General features: G+C 43.9%; 1 protein-coding gene across 1 annotated transcript in view; it reads right to left on the minus strand.

The window, feature by feature from the left end:
- The window catches only part of LOC144781949 (cytochrome P450 2G1-like), a 436,288-nt gene extending 417,417 nt beyond the window's left edge, over positions 1-18,871 (minus strand). The window contains exon 1 of the mRNA XM_078661040.1: positions 18,707-18,871. Within this exon, the coding sequence (XP_078517166.1) occupies positions 18,707-18,871 (165 nt within the window). The remainder of the gene's footprint in view (positions 1-18,706) is intronic.
- Positions 18,872-24,462: the final 5,591 nt, after the last annotated feature.

Here is a 24,462-nt window from a genome sequence, read left to right on the forward strand (position 1 = left end):
GAATAAGCGTACATTTTATACAACAAAGTCACCCAAAATAGCTGACATCATGATTGATACTCTTCTCTTCTCCAAATTACTTACCATCAATACATTGTAGGTGTGTTCATCAGGGACTAATCTAATCCTAAACTAAAAAAATGTCTCTTTGATTTGGTCGTTCTTGTCTCATGGTTCAAATATCTTTCATGCAGATTAGCTCATCCCCTTATCACTACCCTGATAATGCATTCCTAAAATAGAATTCCTTTCTGAGGTACAACATTTTGGATTGGAAAATATTATACATCTTAAAAATAAATACGTGCATATCGGTTGTCCTTTAATATAACTGAATAGAATGGAGATCTCACATAAATTAGCATGTTGACATCGGACATTGGAAGTACCTAAAACGTTATGGGCCAGATTTATTTTTATTCAACGAAATTATTCAACGAAAACCAGCAAGGCAAATTGCTGCACTGCATTGCATAAAAGGGAGTGCACAAAAATGTGCCATATCTACTAAGATATGGTGCACTTCTACTTTTTCAAAGCACTGGCATGCTGCATTCTGCCAATGCAGGCACATTTGTACCATGGTGCAAAGGTGCCTGCATTATGAACAGGAGGTCTTTTGGCAGGAAGGGATACCTACTTGCACAAAAACAATTCTTAGAGGCACATTCCTCTTTCTATGGTACTGCAGAATACAGCACAGGGAGAAATACAATGTTTCTCTTTGTTATATCTCAGTTGGGTAGGCACACAATTTTGGCATAAACCTAAAATGTACAAGTCTTTGTAAATCTGGCTTAGCATCAACAACACATGGGTGGCCGAATCCTGACGAGGATCGGCTCTCCCAGGTTCCCAGCTCCAAGCAGCAAAAAGAAGAAAGCAACCAGCAGGAGCGTGAAGGATTGCTCTGAGGGGCTTACGATGCCGACGAGGTGCCCCGCCGGGAATTTGTCGAAGCACCACCGCCACAGGTCAACCCCTGGACCAAGCAGCAGGGCGGTGGGGGCACCGTGAACGGACAGCCGCCAGGAATACCTCAATACTTCTTCCTCGACCACCTCTCATTCTGGGATGTCACCCTCTGTGGGAAGAAGTCTGAGGAACCCTGGAATCCTCTTCCTCTGTACGCATAGTTATACTGGGACCTCTGAAATCCCCTGCCAGCATACAGTCCCAGTCTACTGGCCTGATCAAAAACCACTCCAAATACCTCATATTAGTCTGCGCCTTTTAAAGTGCAGTTAAGGTAGACATGTTTGCCCAAACGTTTGCCAAAACCTTCTCCAAATAATAATCCCCTTACATAGTTTCACGGAAGGCCAAGCCCATGATCAGTGCACCCGCTGGCCCCCCTGCAACAGGGGTGCCTGCTCATGCCCTGAATATCTCCTCGCGGCGACCGTGCTCTCACGCTGAGGGGCTCTGAAGATAACGCACAGAGACCAATGATAAGGAGCCGCCACTTTTAAACTTTTAAACAAGCAAGCTCTGCCCTTGGCTCTCACGCAAATATTCTTTTTGATCTCACTGCTTCTGACCCTTGCGAAACAAATCCCTCATGTGTGGTCCCCCAATTTAGTGGTGATTTGGGTGGACACACCCTGATTGATCAGTACAAGCCACACCATTTTGTGCCTGAACAGATTAACTTCAAAATGGCAAACTTTATACGTTAATTAAACAAAGGACCACTCACCTCACATCACCTCATGGACAAAGACATAGGACTAAGACACAGCACGCTACCAAACACAAACAAAGGAGATCGAAAAAGGACTTGACCCCTCTCTCACAATTTGGTGGCCATCTTTGAATGGAGCCCCATCTACAACTCCACTGGTATTTCAATCCTGTTGCTCTTTTCACTTTAAATCATCCCCATCTCTTTACCTCTTATCCTTCTCCTTTATTTTATCTCTCCTATCTTTGTTCACCCCCAACTATCCTGCCCATGTTTTCTTCATGATCTCGCTACCCGTCCTTCAGATGCTCTCTTCTTCGCCTCTTTTCAACTCTACCCCCATCTATTTTAAATATCAATCCTATTCCTACACTATACAATTGTATTTTTAGTGCGCTTATTTTGCCACCCCTCTACCACACCCCCTTCTAACCTGCTTTTATTTGCTTCTCTTTTTGTATTTCACTGTACAGAATGTTGTATTATATATCATTATTGTATGTATTTTACTGATTAGGTGGCTCTTACCTTGTATTTATCCTGTAGTTAGCTATCTATCTATGCATCCTGCACCTTATTTCATTTGATGTTTACTCTCTTTAGTCATCTCTCTCACTCCTTAACCTTATTCATATCTTTCTCACGCTTAATCTTAATCTCTAATGTTCCCTTTTTGATATGTTTTATAATTGTTGTGTAATTTGTCTGATTTTGTTGTCCCCCTCTATGATGTTCCTTCATGTGGTTCACCCCCATTTCCTATTTGTATTATTTGCTGTTGGCCAAATGTAACCTAGTGCGATATCTATGCATCTTGCACTGTACTTCTCTGGTGTGTGTTCTCCTTAGCTGACTCTCATCCTTCCCACTATTAGTTTACTTCACATCTTTCTCATTCTTAGCATTAATCCCTGAATGTACATTTGGACGTGTTCTACTATTGTTGTTCATTTTATATAACTATGCTGTCTAATGCTGCTTACTGTATTTGATTTTGTTGTCCCCCCCATAGGATGTTCTTATATTTTGTTCTCCCCCATTTCTTTGCTGTAATTTTGTTTTGGGCTAATTGTATCTCTGCCATAATTCAGCCTTTCTATATTCCTGTTCTGATTAATCCTATGATTTAATCTGTTTACTCCTTCTCTCTATCCTTACTCTCCTAATCATGTCTCCCCTCTCTCTTTCCCACTCTCCTTCAGTATCACCTATCTAGAAACTTGGCCCCAACTCTTGGTCTATCCTCTACCCCGCCCATCTCTCCAAGCCGCATCCTCCCTCTATTTATGTCTCTCCTCCCTCCTCTCTCAATGTTTTGAGACTGAACTATTTTGTCTGATGCCCGATGGAGCTACTTGGTTTAGCTATAGGGGAGATGTGCCTTGGATTCCCTCCTTGGTCGTCACCTACCCAGTCGGTCTTTAGACAGACTTCTTTTCGTCTCTCCTTATTGTCTCTTCACTAGCTCCTATCCTCTCTCCCCTGAATCTCTCCCCTTGCCTGCTACTCTGCCTTCCCCCTGTCCTTTGTGCCCTTTGACTATGCACTCCTTCTCCCCTTGTTGGGGAAAGATCCAATATTTATACTCTGGAGTCTCAGCGAACCCGCTGAGTGAGTCCACTGCGCCAAGGGAGCCACTCACAGTTGAGGTATGGTATGGCACCCCTTGCCAAAGCACTCCCTCTCCCCTTTTTGGGGAAAGATCCAGGATGTAGGCCTTGGAGTCTCAGAGACCTCTCTGAGAGAGTCCACTGCGTAAAGGGAGCCTCTCGCAATAGAGATAGGGAAGGGATACCACCTCCCCTGGGATTACAGCTTACTGGACTTTGGACGTTACCTTGACTCGTCTACCAGTTTGTGTCCCCGTCACCCTTCCCCTCATGCTGTGTCTCTCACCCTCCCCTCCTCTTTCCCACCTTCATTATCTGTCTATTTCCGCCTTCTCCAACCCCCCCTGAATATCTCACCTTGCCTTCTTTTCCCCTTATGTATTAGTGCTTATTGTTTATCTCGACCTTACAAGTAACTATGTTGCCATGCTCTAAGAACTGTGTAACCTTCGTAACGATGTAACCTGTAACTATGATCTGATGCTCATGTAAAGTGCTCTGATACCTCCGGGTCTAGCCAGCGCTATATAAAACTTTTAAAATAAAATAAACAAAAATGCATGGGAACATGTCACTTTAAATTGACACAAAGCCTCAAGTGAGGTAGTGACCATTAGGATTACAGTAGCAACAGCAGCCATATTCACAGACATAAGCCTAACATTGCTCTCACACTATCCCCTCACAGCAGATCAACTCCCACTGCCCCAAACGGCCTGCCCCCTATTTTAGCATGCTTAGCCGAGCATCCCTGTGCCTCATAGATTGGGTTATCTTGCTGGGCACACTAGTCCACCCCACGTCTCCACTGGGCCAAAACTGGGAGTCTAGAGGCTTTTCAGTGAGCCGCAATATCTCGCTTGGCAACTAGTAGTACTGTCCCCAACATCGCCCGATCCGTGCAGGTCCCTCCTCCACCCTCATGTACTCCCAACAGGATTAACAGTCATGAGAAGTCTATTTTAAGGCTCAGGACATCAGAGTAACCAGATATCACCCTTTCTGAGTAGAATGTGATTGCAGGACAAGACCACGTCATATGGTCAAAATAAGCTGGAATGTGGAAGCAGTGAAAGCCCTACGGTCTGGGGAACAGCCCTGTCTTCTAGGGCCTGTCTGGGGAGAGGTATGCATCATGCAGATAATATGTTTGCAATAGGCACAGTCTTGAGTGTCATCAACGTGTCTGGGGAATTTATGATTAGCAGGCAGTAGATTTGAGACACTCCTGCCTCACACTATGTCCCCATCGTGATCTTTGCCTTCATCGGACTAAACTCCAGGAGCGGTGTGTCTGCAGAAATATATACTCGCAATGCATGCAATGTTTCAATTGTAAGTAAAATGATGTTCCAGACAAGGAGTACATCAGTTGGAGCTCCTGAAGGGAGACCAGGTGGGTGCCCTTCTTAACATCTCCCAATAGTGTAATGCCAATGGTGTCCCACCTGCCAAACTCCTCCAATGTAGCCTCCTCCATTAAGTATGTGCCCTGCTGCAAGGGAGTTTGTTGCGTCAGTTTAGACCACCACCCAGTGTGTCTTTGGCCCGCCCTGCATCCAATAAAGATTAGTTGAGTTACTTCGAGTATCAAGATGAGAATAGTAGTGCCACGCAATATTGCCATGATTCAGGGTAAATCCAATGTATCAAGTTCTGATTTGACAGCCAGGTCAGATCAACTACTGGTCAGCTAGTCATTTATAGTCTGGAGTTGTGATTCTAGGTGGGGTAAGTAGAAATTGGACATTTCTAAGCTGCCATCATATGGGGCATGCTGGCAGTGCCTAAACAACATACGGGGTCTTGAATTGTGCCAGATAAAGGCTCTAGCCACAGATTCCATCTCCTGAAACCAGTGGCGGGGGAATCATGCAGGGAAGTTCTGAAGGAGATAAAGAAAATGTGCCAAACCATCATTGTTATCCTTCCCGTTCCCTTCAACCAAAATATTTGCTACTCTTTCAGATCATCTCTAACCTTGCGAGTAAGGCATTTACTAGTAAGGATCTATTTCAGTGTAGGCTCCAAGGCGACCTGAACACCAAAGTAACGGAAGTTCAGATGACGTTTGGAATGGTCGATTGCCAGTCCAATGAAATCAACACCAATTTAGCAGAGTTAACCTTCAGTCTCGATGCTTTAGTAAAACTACTCAAAATCCAGAGGCATAGTGAGCTGCTGGCATCCGAGTTTGCCAAACAGAGGAGAACATCATCCGCAAAGAGCACTATGTGGTCTTTCTATCCCAGAATCCATTCCTATCTGTGCGTCACAACATATGAGTCTCACAAGGGGTTCAATGGCGAATGCAAACTGGAGGGGGAACAGGAGACTACCCAGGCGGGTACCATGCCATTTTAGAATCTCGTCTATACCATGACATTAAATTGCACTCTGGTTGTCGGACTAGAGTGAAGAACTTGTACAAGACCACAAACCAGGGTCCGAAACCTGCCCTCTCCAAGACAGTCACCAGGTGTTTCCAGTCCATGGTATTGAAGGCTTTGTCAAAGTCAAGCAATAACAATGCCAAGGGAGTGGACAGGAGATGGTGGTGTGCTAGTGCCACATGAAGGCCTCTCAAGCAATGCCTTGTGCTCCTGGTGGGCATAAAGCCACATAGGTCTGGATAAATTAAGGACTTCAAGACACCAAGCAATCAGGAGGCGAGTAAAGTGGCAAAGATCTTTACCCCACAATTTATAAGAGATATGGGGTGATAGTCAGCACAGGAGGTCAACGGAGGTAGTGCTTTAGGTCAATTTCTCTGGGAAAGAAGGCCACCTCTGCCAGCTCTCTATAAAGGCTCAGGAGATGGGGGACAAGCGTGGCTCGGTATTTGACAACGAATTCTAAAGGTTATCCATCGGCCCCGACATTTTACCAGTTGCTATCGTCGAGATGGTCTCTGCTATTTCTTCAACCGTAATAGGCTCTTCAAATCCACAGCACTCTGCACCTGAAAGACAGGGCAGCAACATCTCACACAAAAGAGTAGCAGCCATCTCCTCCGCAGGGCGTGGGGACACCCCATAGATCGATATATAGTAGTCAGCAAAAGTTCGACTATGGCTGGGGTAGTGTAATGGGTGATCCTGTGGCCATCAACAATCTCCAGATGACCCCACTATCCAAAGGCTGGGAAGCCAACCAGTACAGTAAATTCCCATTCTGTCTTCCAACCGTATACATGTGACAAGGATGCACACTAGATTTGCTTCGCCTTCGGCTCTAGGGAGAGGAGTTTAATCTCTTCCTGAAACAGTGCCAGTTGCCTGGAGGTGTCACTGTGTGATGCTTTGGAGACTTGCAACTCTAAATGAAGGGCCAGTGACTAAATGTGTGACATAGTGAGTGTTTCCTCACCCTTTTGTCCGGTCTAAGAATGCTCTTCCTTTATCTGGGTACAGATGTCTTGCACACTGCCCAGTGGATGCCTCTTGTCCCATCACGTCCCAATAAGGGCTGTCCTGGAGATGCCAGGCATTGAGGTCCAACATAGGGTGGTGGGCACCACCAGCTCCACCAATGTGGAGTAGAATTAAGGCATGGTCTTAGATCTCAAGTGGAGTATCCGAATATACAGTGCATCAGCAGCAGGCATTAATCGCTAGTCGATGCAAGCATGTGTGTGGTAGGTGTCAGATATATGACTGTCTTGGATTCCGGATCCACCATACTTCGCACAAGCCCAGCTAACCCATCATTTTCTGCAGCACCCTCGCCCTAGTCCAACGAGTGTGGGAAAGTGGGAAAGTGGAGTCTATGTAGGAGTCTGTGTCTGTGTTAATGTCACCCCCAATAAGTGTCTGTCCCAGTGAGAGTCACAACACCAACACAGGAAGTGTCATCAGGAAAATCTCCAATGCTGTACTGGGTTCATAAATACATACAAGATTCTGCGAGCAGGCCTCCACAAAGCCAGTTGCAGCAATGTACTAACCTAAAGGGTCGGCCCATGATTGGTCACTACCATGTGGGAGGTGCGGCGACAGAGGATTGCCACACCTCTGGACCCCCTAGTGAACTCAGCATGGTACATTCTTTCATAGTAATGATAAATATCAAAGGGAGAGAGAGGAAAGTTACTAGAGCCAGTTCACTTCCTGGGTATATTATATATGTATCAAGGAGAACTAGCTATGGGGTGGGTGCTCCTAGCGTATGATTGTTCTATGGAAAACACGTTTCGGTTTTCAGAAGGCCCTTACTCACCAACCTAGTTGTGACATGCTTCATCATCGGGCCCCACCCAAGGCACCAAATGCACCTTGGGTGTGCTACGATGCCTGAATACAGCGGCACCGGTTTTGTGCCATGAAAGTGCGGTGAAAGTGGGCAATTGAATGTTAAAAAACTGTCCAATGGCAGTTCCCTGCGGCTTCCAATCAGCGGGCCTGCTCGCACCTGATCTGTCAACAAGGTATTTAAGTACCTTCCCGGCACCTGACTCACAACCACAGAGCTCCTTGGTGGCCGCAGCAGGTATGGAGGTGGGTCTTTGACTTTGTCGAAGTAAGTGGGTACTCATGGGGGCATGCTGCAATGCTACAATGCTGACATGCTGGTGGCAGCTTCCCATCACCAACTAGTTATGTAAGTATTTAAATGCTTTTGTTTTCTTTCCATTGTCACAGAGTGTGACTATAGGTCTGGTCCCCACATGGAACTCATGGGGCATTTTACAGATACTCTTTGAGTAAGGAATTACGTATCATATGTTTTATGTGTAGTCTCTAAGCACCATGTAAGACGTACATTAATTACCACATGGTAATGCATAATAACTAGATGTCTGTTTTAACTACTCACTAAACGCCACCCTCCATCCTCACTAGGCCATTGCCCAATAGAGCACGGACACCTCGCTCCTGAATCACTTGCCACTATGTGCTATATTAGCATTTTAAATGTTTTTTTGCCTGTGTGTTTGTCTGTCGCTTTTTTCCTACAGGAATGCGCTGTTAGAGGAAAATATGCTCTATCACATAACGCAGCTTAGTGCGTGCGCCATATAGTAGCACTTTTCAAAAGACTTTTCCAGACCACCACTTAACTTACACTACACATAAGGTCCTGAAGAAAGCCATCCCACTAAAGAGAGCATGGCTGAAACATGTTGACCGATTAGGATATCGGAGTTACTTTAGACCTCCTAGAATATCCGTCTCTCGTTTTTAATTACTGCCAATTGCCCATACATTAAAATAGTCCTTTTTGTTCTGTGGGACCCATTGGACAATTTTTTAACATTCACTCACCCACTTTCACCGCACTTTCACGGCACAAAACCGGCTCCGCTGTATCCAGGCGTCGTAGCACACCCAAGGGGCACTCAGTGCCTTGGGTGGGGCCCGATGATGAAGCAAGTCACCAACTAGGTTAGTGAGTGGGGGCCTTTTAAAAACCAAAATGTGTTTTCCATAGAACAAACATACGCTAGGAGCACCCACCCCAGAGCTAGTTCTCCTTGATACATTCTGTCATAGCCCATACTAACTGGAAATGGACACTAAGTACCCATGAGATGCTGGGTATAATGCAGCGCTGCGGAGCGCTTGATTTTATCTAGGCAATCCCTGACATTCCAGGACAGGACACTGTAGGAATTCATGGAGGGGTATGCGATGTCAGTAGAAACAGGAGCAGGAGGTCATAATTTTCATTGTGGATGAGTGGGACGTGAGGCCTGCATGGGAATACCTGAAGGAAAAAGGCCTGTTACCAATTATGCAACCTAAGGAAAAAAAGGCTGAGTACAAGACCAAACAAAAAACAATATCTTGGATGGATCATTGCATTGAACATCCCCCCAACTTTCCCCAACCCATACTTCCCCAGGAGAAGCATATGTCCCCCCACAACAATTACCCCAACTCAAACTCAAGTGTCTTGGATATGTGTGGAGTAGTGGACCCCCTCCAGTATATAGGTCATTGCAGCGCAGTGCCTGAGACAACACAGGAAGTCATGAACAACCACAACCAGAGCCACCAAGAGCTACTAAGGAGTCCTTGGGATAGACATTTGTGAGCCTCTCTGAAGGAGAGAAACAAGTCTTCTCATACATGTAATTTTCAATATCTGCAAGAAGCAGTTTTCTCAAGGAACATCAAAGAAGTTCTTGCACAGTACATTTGGTAATTAGCAACACATGTGCTACATGAACCCCAATTGCTTTGTTAGAGCAGAGAAGAAACGGGATGCATAGGCGGTGTTCATATCAAATTCAAGACTCCCAGTTGTACAAGAAGAATAAGTGTCACCTGAAGTACTGAAGGGTCAATCTGATGTGATCTGATGTGAATTCTGTGTAACAGGAGATGGAGACCTACTGCAGGCTGTGCAACAAGATTTTACATGTACATCTTTGAGAGATAAATTAGTGACATCAATATTTTAAAAGAAACGATTTGGAATTCAATTTGTACAAAACAAAACACTTTAAAAACACACAAACAACAAAAAATTAAAAATGACTATAAAAGGTTAATTTTAGAACCACTTTTTCTGGTTTAAAAGATGTTATTTTCCTTGTCATATGGGTCTCTTTATGTTTGTGTACCACAATACTAGGCTATAACAGTCAATACATGATAATAAAAGGTGGGTGTTTGACCAGGCTATTTATGCAGGATCACAGCAGATTCTTGCCTTCCTCTGCAGATTCTTGCCTTTCTCTGCAGAACATGATTTTGTGAGCTTTTAGGGTTCTGGGCATTTTTCCTCTACTAATCAGTGGTAGAGTGCATGTGTTCTCCCTTGAAAACATGGAAAAATTAGTATACACCTGATTGGTCAAATAAATCTACTTGTTAAATTCTCTAGTATACAGTACTACATGAACCCAGGGCAGTAAATTAAATGCTACTATTGCGTTGCATCACTCATTGTGCCACCAACTAATGCACTACTGTGAAACATTTCTCAGGCCTGCCACTGCAGCCTGCAGTGCAGTTTTAATCTGCCATTATGACATGGTAAAATTAACCTTTTACTAAGCCTAAACCTTCTTTTTTAATACTTATCTATTGCCCTTGAGACAGGCCTTAAAGGCAAGTGTGCGTACTATTAAAAAAGTTTAAGTTTTATATGATCTGACAGTGAAAAACAAGCAAGGCTATCACTCATATAGAATAACACTGGGTTATCCTGTTACACATAATAAATGATAGCTTCAGTTTGGGAATAGATACTTTAACCAAACATTTGCATTGTAACATAAAATCCTCTTGAATAGTCAAGGAGGATTTTTAATAACTATTTTGAAATTTGCATTGTTTAGAAAGTTGGAAAGTTGGCTGATTTATTTCTGCCTAAACCAAATGTTCCTTTCTAACAGTGCCCTGGGTCAAATGATAGCCCACCAATGCAGCACGGACCTAGGCCTGTTTGCTTTTGTCCCCCATAGTCAGATTAGAGCCAAACCCAGGGAAGGGTTAGGTAAAGGTGGCATCCCCCATCCACAGGTTGGCACTAGTTCTAAAAATGGCCACTTCAAAATCTCTCTTCGGAATACTCCTGGATGTATGGCAGATTCAGAAGAAGGACTGCCCTGCTGTCTGAAAAAGGGAAACTGCCTACTTCCTTGAACCCAGGAGTCCCAGAAGTGAATCCAGGGGTCATTTGCTTTGCCATCCTGAAGCTTCTTGCCAGACTATTTCCCTGGATACCCCTGGACTGTAGACGTTCATTTACTCAAGCCTTATTGGTTAGTCACCTGGATTATGGCAACGCGCTATTTGTAGGTATGAATGAGCACCTGTTTTCACGTCTACAGGTATTGCAGAACTCAGCGGCTAAACTCATCTGCAACAAAGGCAAGCTCGAATCGGCCTCGGAATGTCTGAAAAAATTGCACTGGCTGCCAATGCGCCAGAGGGCGGTCTTCAAACTGCTCAGTCATGCCCATAGGGCCCTAAATAAGACTGGCCCCACTATTCTTCAAGGGAAGATTGAATTTTACGTCCCCACAAATAACCTACGCTCACTCCAGTCTGCCCTGGCCAGGACTAAACGTATTCATAAAGTAAGGACAGGTGGCGCTCATTCTCCCACCTAGCAGCAAAGAAGTGGAATGAGCTTCCCCCAGACATAAGACACACCACTAACTACCTCCTGTTCCGGAAAAAAACTAAAAACCTACTTCTTCCCCAATTCCTAAATGTTCCTCTAGTGTCAGTCCCTAGCAGCTTCTGCTTTGGTATAAGCGCCTTGATATCCCTTGGGAGGAGTGTTGCGCTCTACAAATACCGCAAAATAAATAAGTTGGATGACCTCCTGTCTGAGCTACAGGGACATAACAAGCTTCCTGAGGACTGTCAGCAACTGCCAAGCAGACTAGCACCATCTGGGCCTCTCCGAACCCTGCTGCTTGCCTCTGCTGGAGTGAGTCCTGATTTCTGAGAAGACCTCCCAGTTCCCCCTCAATGGTGTTACTTTAGATGCAACCTGTGATGTTATCTATCTATCTATCTATCTATCTATCTATCTATCTATCTATCTATCTATCTATCTATCTATCTATCTATCTATCTATCTATCTATCTATCTATCTATCTATCTATCTATCTATCTATCTATCTATCTATCTATCTATCTATCTATCTATCTATCTATCTATCTATCTATCTATCTATCTATCTATCTATCTATCTTTCTGTCCATCTATCTATCTATCTATCTATCTATCTATCTATCTATCTATCTATCTATCTATCTATCTATCTATCTCTCTATCTATCTATCTATCTATCTATCTATCTATCTATCTATCTATCTATCTATCTATCTATCTATCTATCTATCTATCTATCTATCTATCTATCCATCTTTAAGGCTATCAACTAGATATTTAGATAGCTAGATAGATTTTTCAATAATATAGTGTACTGCAGTGTATTTTTCATTTTTTCTACATAGTTTTACAATTTTTCCAGTAGCTACCATGGTACTGTGTAGGTACTAGCATTGTTCTCTGTACATTTTTGTAAAAAAATATAGAAATATATAAGTACATTTCACAACCTACTTCCACTTTAATAAAGTGGTAATAGCTAGGGAAGAAAAGTCAAACCTATTACTTACCTATATGTAAGGCCCTCACACAGAATGCAAGCAAAGTGTACCGAAAACTACATAACTGCCTTTTACATTTTGTAAATACAGCCATTAGTCAATTATATACTGGCTTGTCATAGGCATGTACCCTTGTATACAGCAAAGGCACCATGCTAAATTGCAGTGCAATATATTACCAATATTTTTTTAACTTATTACTTTAACAATACTTAAACTATTTATACCTTCTACCAAAAATTAACATTTGCACTCCATAAGATATATTCCAATCACAGTACATCTACATCAGTTCAACAACTTTCATTCTATGTCTGTGTAAAGTGCCATACTCCACTCTACACCACTCCACTGTATGCCATTCTACTCTACGCCACTCCACTGTATGCTATTCCACTTTACACGACTCCACATTAAAACGCTCTTCTATAAACCACTCCATTCTATGCTAATCCACTATATGTCAATCGACTCTACACCACTCCACTTTACACTATTACACTCCATGCCACTCCATTTTACAACCCCCCAGTCTATGCCATTCCACTCCATGCCTCTGCACTCTATGCCACTGCACTCTATGCTATTCCACCCTATACCATTCCACTCTACACCACTCTAGTCTATGCCACTCCAGTAAAGGCTTTTCTACTGTACCCCACTCCACTCTACCAAACACAACTATATGCTGCTCCACTGTACACTGCTCCACTCTGCGCCACTCCACTGTACACTATTACACACAACACCCTGTGCTACACCACTGTATGCTGCTCCACTATACAGTACTCTACTATATGGCACTATATTCTACACTTTTCCACTCTACACAACTGTATTATATGCCTCTACTACTGTATGGCACTCAACTCCTAGCTATTATACTGTATTCCACTACCCTCTGTGTTATTCCACTGTATGCCACTTCACCGTACGCCACTCCTCTCTATGCTATTCCACTGAAAGCCACTGCACTGTATGCTATTCCACTATACACCAGTCCACTTAATGACACTCCACTTTCTCTCAATCACTAGGTGTGCTGTTCGTAACAGAGTGAGCGGGATCAATTCGGAAGAGGGTGAATAGCTCCTATTAGGAGCAAGGGCCCTCACACAACACGGGGGGTGTCATGCTTCATCATAGGACAGCTAATGTGGGGCCTGTTGGGCATTGCAGAGCCGGCCCAACAAGGAGCTGCCCTATGATGAAGCATGACACCTTGTTTAATTTAATTGTGTGTTGTGGATATTATAGTGTTAAAGTTTGTGTAGTTAATGTGTATTCGTTTTTTCATTATTAATATTTTTAATTGATTATTAAATATGTGTAATAATGGTAATAAAAAATTTGAAGCGTTTTGTTATTGGTGTGGTGTTATAGGGTAGGAAATAAAAAAATATATGTTTTATTATCTTTTTGTTTGTAAATATTTTTTAGTTTAAAATAAAAAAAAAATTGTAAATGTATGTATGTATTATTTATTTTATATAATATTTCTAGGTTTTTGTTATATGTAAATAATATATAATATGTGTTCTTTTTATATGTTTAATATTTTGTATATGTATTATTTAAATATTGTCTATTATTGGTTTTTTATGTTTAATTTATTAATTTAAGTGTTTGAGTGTGATTAGAATTTTTTTTTTCTCGGCTATCCAACACTTTCCCTACTGTTGCATTCACTGCAGTGGGAATAGTAATTGTTACCCCTCCACTATTTTCCCTACTGTTGCACTCACTGGAGTGGAAATAGTAATGTTTACTTCTCAGCTATCCAATACTTATTCTACTGTTGCACTCAGTGGAGTGGGAATAGTCATTTTTAGTCCTCCGCTATCTAACACTTTCCCTACTGTTGCTCTCACTGAAGTGGGAATAGTAATTTTTACCCCTCTGCTATCCAACACTTTCCCTACTGTTGCTCTCTTTGGAGTGGGAATAGTACATTTCATTATTTTGCTATCCAACACTTTCCCTACTGTCGCACTTATTTGTTATGTTATGTTATGTTAATATATATTTATTAAGCGCTCGTACGCCCAGGGGCTTCATGGCGCTAGAGGAGGGAACACAACACAACAGTTAAAAGTGAAAGCAATAATGATCTCAGCAATAGGCCTGCGAAAATAACCAGGTTTTAAGGGAGTGTCTAAAATTAAGAAGGTTGCCACTCAATTTCAACTGCAAGGGAAGGGAATTCCAAAAGGTGGCCGCCAGATGGTCAAAACAGCAACCACCTAAGCGCTTCCTTTTATAGGAGGGAACAGTCAATAAAGATTTTTGAGCGGAACGTAGGTTTCGCGAGGGAGCATATCTGAGAAACAGGTCTTTTATAAATTTAGGGCCAGCGTAATGTAAAGATCTAAAAAGGATACAACCTGTTTTAAATGCCACACACTGCGCGACAGGAAGCCAGTGTAGGTGCTTCAACCCAGGTCTAATGGATTGTCTGTTTGAGAGTCCCAGAATCAGTCTAGCAGCCTGATTCTGGACCCTCTGAAGACGTTTTAACTCTCCAATTTGAAGCCCCAAATAGAGACTATTGGAGAAATCCAAACGAGACAGGACCAGAGCAATTATGACTTGAATAAGGGCAGCCTGTGAAAGAAAGCAGGCAATTTTTCTTATCTTTTTTAACTGAAAAAAGCTGGAAGACACCACCGCGCCTACCTGTCTTTTCAAAGAAAGATCTTCGCTAATTAGTACACCCAAACTTTTAACTGAGGACGATCTAACCGGTGGGGCCCCCATGCTAGATGGCCAAAAGCATGGGCTCCAGCTTAACACACTCTGTCCAGGCAAGACCAGTTCAGTCTTGCCTGGGTTAAGTTTCAGATGGTTACAACTCATCCAAACCTGAATGTGTGCCATGGTGTTTTGGAATTCCTCCACCGAATCCTTGGTGTTCAAAGGAAAGATAAGTTGTAGATCGTCCGCATAATTAAAGATGGTAACTTTCGCCTTTCTTAGGGAGTACAATAGCGGGCGCAGATACAAATTAAAAAGTAGAGGTGACAAAGATGAGCCCTGGGGTACTCCGCATGTGGTGGAAATAGTGGGAGCTGTAAAAGGGCCCAACCTTACGGATTGGGTGCGGCCCGTGATGAATGAACGGATCCAGCTCAGTGCAGGTCCCCTAAGGCCAGCCTGTTCGACACGGTTGACCAAGATGCTATAGTCAACCGTGTCGAACGCTGCCGAAAGGTCCAGTAAGACCAGGGCCTGATGAGTCCCGTTATCCGCATTCCGCCTCAGGGTATTTTGTACCACCAGGATGACTGCTTCAGTCGAATGGCAAGAACGGAAGCCGGCTTGATTAAATTCAAGATAATCTGTTTCTTCAATGAATTTAGACATGTTAGCACAGACATGTGCCTCCAATAGCTTCGCACAATACGGCAACAATGAAATGGGCCTATAATTTAACGGGTCAAGGGGGTCGGCTCCTGCTTTCTTAATTAGGGGAATAAGTAAAGCCTTTTTAAGGTTATTGGGGACTTTACCCTGTGAGAGAGAGCTATTTAACAGAGGTAGTACACCTTCAGGAATGGGAGTGCCGACCTCTCTCAGGATGTACGGGGGACAGATATCATTAGGTGAACCCGATTTGACCCGACCAAACAGTTTGGAAAGGGTATCACCATCAATAGCGGGAAAAGATTCCAACGTCTCACAGTTATAATACATATCATCCAACAGAGGGGGGGGCAAAACAGTAGAAATATTTAGTTTTATTGTACGGATTTTGTTGAGGAAGAAGGAGTTCAACGAATTGCAGAGATCCTGAGTAGGAGTGACCAATGGTGTAGTTCTGTCACTGCTACTAAGACCATCTACAATATTGAACAACTCCTTAGATTTATTCTGAGAATTCATTATTTTCTCCGAGAAATAGTCAGATTTATGTTTCAGGACAAGTTTCTGATACTCTTTCCGAGCTTTACAGTAATTGGCTTTATCTTGTGCCGAATAACCGGTTCGCCATTTCCGCTCCTTTTGACGAACTTCTAATTTATGAGATTTCAAGTGTGATGTATACCACTTATGTGCGTCATTAGGGCGGGAGCGGGGAAAGTTAGAGCAAGGGGCATGAGCGTCTGCTGCCTGACGTAGCCAATTGGAATAGGCTTCTTCAGTGCCATCGATGTCCTGAGGCATGAGGGGGAGAGACAACTTCAGAGAGTCTAAAAAAGCTGAAGTATCAATGTTCTTCCACAATCTGACTTTCCCACCTGTTTGAAATGGCTGCTTTTTGCTCCTCACAATGGCGAGAGTGAAATGTATCAAAAAGTGGTCTGTCCAAATACAGGGAGTGATGGAGCAAACCGACAGGGGAATATTCTGAGACCATATTTGGTCCAGATGATGGCCTTTTTCATGGGTTGGCAGATGAATCTGTTGAATTAGGTTCAGATCTAATAGTACCTCTTTAAATGCAGCTGCCTGGGTGTCCAAATCAGTGGCATCAAGCCAGAGATTAAAATCGCCCAGCAGCACAATATTTTTATAATTAATAATAAGAGGAGCTAGATGTTCTGCCAGTGAAACAGCAAATGCGGGCATAGTTTGGGGGGGGCGGTAGATAAGAATCATAAGTAATGCCCCACTATCAGTATCCATTTTAAAAACAATATTTTCTGACCCCATAAGGTCAAGAGAGGGTAATAATGAGAACTTGTAGGTGTTGCGAATAATAGCTGCTACTCCTCCACCCCTTTTATCAGCAAGTCTGTTGGCATTTAAAATAGGTGTTATTGCATTTGGCAGTTTAAGTTTAAATATTGTTTTTTATAGTTTAATGTATTAATTTATTTTAGAATATATTTTTTCATATTTTAAATCACTTATATATATATATATATATACATTATTTGTATATAATCATTTTTTTATAAATTAAAGATAATAGTGTTTTCATTATTTTACAGTATATATCTATATGTGTATAAATTATAATGTTTATTTGTTGTATTTTAAAAAAACGATATTAAATGTAATTAATTTTGTTAAAATTAATATTAATATTTAATGTATATTATTTTATTTTATATATTCATTTACATCAATATTTTTTTCATCTATATTTTTTACATCAATACTTTTGATTTAATATGTTTGTACTTACCTGTTTAGGTATAGGAGTTGATATTTTTGTATTCTATATTTTTCTTTCGATATTTAGAACATTAATATTTTTACATCGATATTCTATCAGTGTACCCACTGCAACATCTGAATTGAAATCATTTATAACAACACTGTGCATGATCAGGGCGCAAGTTATAGCTATGTTACGGCATGAGTGATAAATTGCTTTCTGCCCCTCCTCTCCTAGTGCTTGGTCTCTGTTCTAAATCGGCATGCCCCTACCCCCACCTCCTGTTTCTCTGGTCAGCTTGCTGCCAAGCCCCCTTTTGAAAGGCCTTTGTTTCCTGTGTGTGCTCCTGCCTCTTCTGCCTGCCCTCTGTAGTCAATTGTGCTGCGCATGCCAGTCGTCCCTCAATTGTCAGCTTGCTACCCCGGTTTCTAACCCCGCCTCTGCCCTTTGTTCTCCATGTTCATGCTCTGTGCCCCACTGTCCTTCCCTCCAGTGTCCATTGCTCTGTTCCCGCCTATGTAGGCTTGCTTGCCATGGTCAGATTGCTGCCCCTGTCCACATCTGCCTACCCTCCATTCACCATCTGTGTGACCCTGACTCATCCTGTCAGCTCTCTGTGGATGGCTTACCACCCACCCCAAGCTCCATACCTGGACTGCTTGCTGACTCTGCTTCTGCCCCTTACTCTTTGTCTCGTTCTCTGGGGGCTGCAGCCAGTCCCCACTTTCCGGTCAGTTCAGTTCAAAAGCTTTATTTCAACACTAATTGTCAAAAAAGTATTACACATACTAAATCAATAAAAGCCATAATTTAAAAATAATAAAACATCATGCATGAAAAATAAACATCACAACACACATTAGATATTTACAGATATATAAAATATAAAAAGGAACAGGATCCAGCAATAATCGCCATCAGTAATCATATAATACACATACAGGAGAGCATGAACTTAGCTGGTTACAGTAAGTGGGAACGTAACCATTTTTATCTAGTAATCCACATCCATCTAACAAATTTAGCCACAGAACATGCATAAAAGGAAGATGAAGCAGACCGTAATATTCTAAATGCAGTGCTGCTACTTCTGGTGCCCAAGGTTTTACATATGGACTTCGACGTTTGTTAAGCGGCCCTATACATGCTGTACTTACATATAAAAAAAGTTATGCCCTTTTAGAACAAAATGAGTGTAATACAAAAATGTACATATGGGAATCTTACTGATTGCAGGTATTTAACCAGTGCGCCATTCTTAATCTGGAGCAAGTTGCCCAACAAAGGTAGAGGGGTAGGCCCAGGAGGAAGTTTCCCTTTCCGAAACATCTTGAAAAGCAAGCAGGAGAAACACGCAGCAAGCAGCAGAAATATCGCCTGTCCGAAATCCATCGTGAAAAGCAAATGAGCTCTGCACTGAATACAAAAAAAAGTTTTCAAACATAAGTCTGCATATTTGGGTCACATGTGGCCTCTGGCACTACTTTCCAAATCAAAGAAAGGAAAGCTTGTTGGGACATACTTTGTTTTTCCTATATAACCGGACTCGAGATCAAAATAAAAATGAATAGTTTGCCAAATTTCTGCAGGCTAACTAAGGCCAAAACCTTAACTCTTACATCAACAAATCCCAGTAATTAGAGGTATATATACCACATTATTTCATTTATAATCTACAAATAAGTATGACAAGCGAAACAATTCACAAAATAATTTTCGTGTTGAATGTAGTTATAGCACATATTGGACTACATTAATTTTACATTTCTAAGTAAAGTTGCAAAGGAGTTCTAGCATTTAAATTCTTGGGTTTTCTTATTGAATTGTGGAAGGTTAAAAATGTAGAGGGGGTCCTAAAATCGGCTTGATACATTCAAGGTGAAACAAAACAGAATACACATTTCTTCCTCAAACATTTTTTACTCTTTGAGGTAACCTACCTCAACATAGGCACTCTATTCTCATATGTAAAAAAAATAGATGAAACACTTCTCAGCTAATGTCTTGTGGTAACAGTCTTTCCTCTCCTTTTACCCTTAGTATCCCATAACCCCCATGGTCGTTCCTGGAATTCCAAAATATTCAGAATTCGAATGAACATAGGGCAGTGTCAAGGAAGGATTCATTCCTTACAAGTTGAGGATATGTGGTGGGGTTCAACAGGGCCTGAGCACAAGATCACCATTTTAGTTACACGTTTAAAAGGTACATCTTGTTACACAGAGATTTTTAACATGCTCAGTACATACATGATAGCATACTTAACGAGCATTTATAAAGCCATAGGTCTTGCATTACTGAACGTTTGAGCTATTGGCATTGCTAATAATAATACAACGCCAATGGCTCAAACTGTTAGTAATGTGAGACCTATTGCATTGCAATTGATGGTTTTTGTATTTATTTACTTTTGAAGCAATCACAGCACCTGCGCTTTAGATTAAGATGTGTAAAGCTAAAGTGCGGGTGGTAAATTACCCTCATTTCAACTCATGTCCCAGTTTTTATGGAGTGTTAAGTGAACAAAGTGGGAGTCACACTTATATGTCTTCCAATGCCCAATTTGTGTATAGCCTTTTCAGGAAATTAAGTTAGCACGTGATTCCCTGCATACAAATTGCATTTAATTTATACTCCTTGTAACTCTTAGGGGGCCATTATGATGACGGGCGAACTTAGTCCGCCCGCCATCATACCGGGACCCGGGACCGCCCGCCATAAGGGCGGGAGTTCCGATCAGGGCATTAGGATGCGCCCGCCACACAGGCGGGCGCATCCTGTATATGTACCATTGCGGCGGGCGGAGCAGAAATCTCCGCCCGCCGCAATGGTAAAAGTGCAAGTTGTGCTTTTCTTTTTTTTTTTTTTTTTTATTAAAAAACTTTTATTGAGCAATTAAAGTAAAAAGTACAAAGATGGGCCTACAACCACACGGGCTGGCCGCTAATAGCAACGCACAACATAAGAAGCAAACGAACACTTCCGTGGCCAGGCACAAATCAGATATCAAGTATTGCTCAAACCATAGGACAGGACATAAACATTTTTTGTTTTTTCAAACATAGAAACAACTAACTCTAAACAAGGCGAATACACAATAATCAAAGTCAGCCCAGAAGGCGGAGGGGAAAGCCACTAATCAGGAAGACGAAAGCACAGTCAATGGGGCTCGGCAAGGCCGGGGGGGGGGACAGCGGGGAGGACAGGAAAATCTTAGAACAATATGAAAATTTCGGGAACGCCAGCCTAGGGAGATAGGGTAACATCGGGAGTGTCAACCAAGGGAGGGGTACAGATGTCACCACGATATTCGTTCCACTGACTCCAAATCTTCGTCCACGCCCTGGGTCTGCCCCTAGCCACATAGACGGTCTTCTCTCGAAACATGGACCAGTCCATGTTATCTTCCCACACCGAGACCTCGGGAGGTCTGGAAGCGCCCCAGAGTTGCGCAATGTCTCGTTTCGCGACCATGTATCCCAAGGTTGCCCATCGGGTCTGAGCCACAGAACAGTCGGCGGGTTCCCACACATTCAACAGGCATCGACGGGCCTCAGGCCGCAGGGCAATACCAGTCACAGCAGTCATCACCGCAAGCACATCAGTCCAATAGGCTGCCACCACTGGGCACTCCCAAAGAACATGCAGAAATGTAGCACTCATCCCACAACCACGTTTGCATAAACCATCCGGGGAAAAACCCATTGCTACCAGACGCGGACCAGTTACATACACCCGGTGGAGGATCTTAAGTTGAACCAAGCGAAGACGGGCTGGGATGGCGACCTCTTTCGGAGAAGAGAGTGCCGACTGCCAATCCTCGTCATCTAAGTCCAACCCGTCCCCGACCCAAACCTCCCGAAGTCGGACCAGTAAGTCAGCGCGATTATTAATCAGTTTCTTGTAAATCAGGGAGATAGTGCTATCGGGCAGGTGTCCATCCAGAATGCGGTCCTCAAGGGGGGAGGACTCGGGCAGTGGCACATCAGGAGTCAGAACTGAGGCCAGGGCATGCCGGACCTGCAGATATCGAAAAAACTCTCTGTCACTCAAGTCATACTCGGCCTTAAGGGCCTGGAAAGACTTCACTCCACCCTTCACACAGACATCACCCACTTTACATATCCCAATCATATCCCAGCGGTCAAAGCCCTTAGAGGACCAGAGACATCCCAAACGTTCGGAAGCATAAAGCGGAGTCGCCATTGTCAATCGATTCTCCCATCCCAAACTCACATTCGCGGCGCGCCACACATTGACTGCGATCCTGGACGGGCCCGTAAGATGGCGCCCGGCCGATCTGGAATAAAGCGCTCTATTAAAATCCCCTCCCGGCAGCTGGAGTTTATCCATCTCAAAGGCCGGATCGCGACCCGGGGAATACATTGCGTGGTTAATGGCAGACAGCTGGGTGGCCCAATAATATCTCTTGATATCGGGGAGCGCCATGCCCCCGTCGTACCAAGGGATGGTAAGTTTCGCCAGGGCAATACGTGGACGCCCGTCCCAGATCAGTTGTCTTTGAAGACTCTCGATCTCTCGGAAATAGGCAGCGGGAACGTCGTCAAAAGAGTTTTGAAGTGCGTATAGGAATCGTGGCAAAGACATCATTTTAAAAAGGGCAGCCCTGCCCAGAGGAGACAGGGGTAGCTTACGCCAGCGGGCCACGTCCAGTCGCAGTCTAAGAAGCGGGGGGAGGAGATTACGCTCGAACCGGAGTGAAGAGTCCAGTAAAATAAAGATCCCCAAATACTTGAAGCCAGATTGGACGACCTGGATAGGAAATCTGTCTGGCAAGGGGGGCAACACACCTGAAAGAACATACACACAAGACTTAGCCCAATTAATAACCAGACCTGAGTTAGCACCAAACGAAGTAAGAACGTCAAATAATAAATTTAAAGATTTACGCGGGGAAGTAAGATACAGAAGAATGTCATCCGCGTAAAGCGAGACGCGGTCTTCAAAATCCGGTGACCAACGGATCCCTTTGAGTGAAGGTTCCCATCGAAGCCACGCAGCTAACGGTTCCAGGGCGAGCGCGAAAAGCAACGGAGACAAGGGGCATCCCTGACGGGTCCCTCTACCAAGGCAGAAGGGGACAGAGACCCGACCATTTACAACCACCTGTGCCAAGGGTTCGGCGTATAACAACTTCACCCAACCAATAAACTCAGGTCCGAAACCAAATTTCTCAAGAGCTGCCCAAAGATAGGGCCACTCCACCGTATCAAAGGCCATCGAGGCGTCCAACGAAGCCAAAATGGCCGGCTCCGTCAGAAGCCCCGCCCTCGCAACAGCTCCGTGGAGACGACGTAGGTTAAGAGCCGTGTTGCGATGCGGGATAAATCCGGATTGATCCGGATGAACCAAGCCACCAATGACCGTCAAGAGGCGGGTAGCCAGAAGCTTAGCCAGAACCTTGGGTTCAACATTCAACAGGGAAATGGGCCTATAAGACGAACAAAGGTCCCGAGGTTTACCTTCTTTGGGAATAACAACAATCGTAGCCAGACGCTGATCATATGGGAGAATACCCCGCTCCCGGGATTCCAAAAACATAGCGCAAAGATAGGGCGCCAGCTTATCAGGACTTAGCTTGTACAATTCAATAGGCAATCCATTCGGGCCCAAAGCTTTGCCCGAACGGAGTGAGCGAATAGCCGTCGCTATCTCGTCCGTAGTGAAAGGGGACTCCAAAGAAACTCGGTCTAAATCGGAAACACTGGGCAGAGCTATATCACGCAACAAAAGGCGAGAGTCATCAACATCCCGTGCAGACACAGGGGAATAAACCACACGAAAATAGTCCGCAAAACATTCGACTATTCCAACCGGGTCAGTCACTCTCACACCATTCAAAGTCTGAATCACAGGCACCACACGATTCGCCCTCTCCTTCTTATCCAGCCATGCCAGCAATTTACCCGCTTTGTCCCCCACATCATACAAACGACCCTGTTGCTCCCGAAACATCAATTTAGCCGCATCTGTAACCAAAGACCTATAGGCAAATTGTTTCAGACCCAGGGCGTGGAGTTTACCAGGTGTGACATTCGACTCCAGGTCAGCCTCTATCTCTGCAATCTCCCTCTCAAGGTCCACCACCTCCCGATTCCTCGCCTTTTTAGATTCAGCAATAAGGGAAAGGGCCTGCCCGCGAATCACTGTCTTAAAGGCCTCCCACAGGGATACCGCCGATGAGACGGACCCCTTGTTGTCTAGGAAATAATTGTCCAAAGACTTAATCAAGAGACCGCGGGTCTCGGGGGAGGTGAGGTACCATGGGTTAATAGGAGCCACACGGCCCGCCGCCTCCACCCCCACCTCAAAACAAAGCCAGAGCGGGGAATGATCAGAGATGCCCCGGGGGAGGTGTCTAATCTCACGAACCGCCGGCGACTGCGCCGCAGGCATCAGGAAATAATCCAGTCTAGACAAACTCCCATGGGCCCCAGAATGAAAAGTGTATTGAAGCTGTGTAGGATGCATAAGCCTCCAACAATCCACCAAGCCAAACGTATCCAGAAACCCACCCAGCCACCGTTGGGCCGAAGGAGTATCCCTAGGGGGGTGACGATCGTGTAGACCGGAGAACACTGAATTAAAGTCCCCCGCTATAAAAAGAGTACTATCAGGGAGGTTCAACAACACCCGGCCCAAATCGGAAAAAGTAGAGGTCTGTAGACCGGGGGGCACATAGACGGCAACCAAGGAAAGGGTCCGACCCTCATAGCGTCCCACGAGGACGGCGTAACGCCCCCGATCATCAAGGATCACATCATCAATAGCCAGGGGGAGGGAAGCCCGAACAAGGATACCCACCCCCCTGGAACCCGTGGTAAACCCCGAATGTGCGGCGAGGCGATAGCCCCACCTATTCATTGCACGACATGTATTGCCCACCAAATGAGTCTCCTGTAGAAAAACAATATCTGGAGACAAGCGTCATAGACATCGCAACACCACACCTCGCTTAATAC

The sequence above is a fragment of the Lissotriton helveticus genome, chromosome 9 (assembly GCF_964261635.1).
Source record: "Lissotriton helveticus chromosome 9, aLisHel1.1, whole genome shotgun sequence".
Classification (NCBI taxonomy): Eukaryota; Metazoa; Chordata; class Amphibia; order Caudata; family Salamandridae; genus Lissotriton; species Lissotriton helveticus.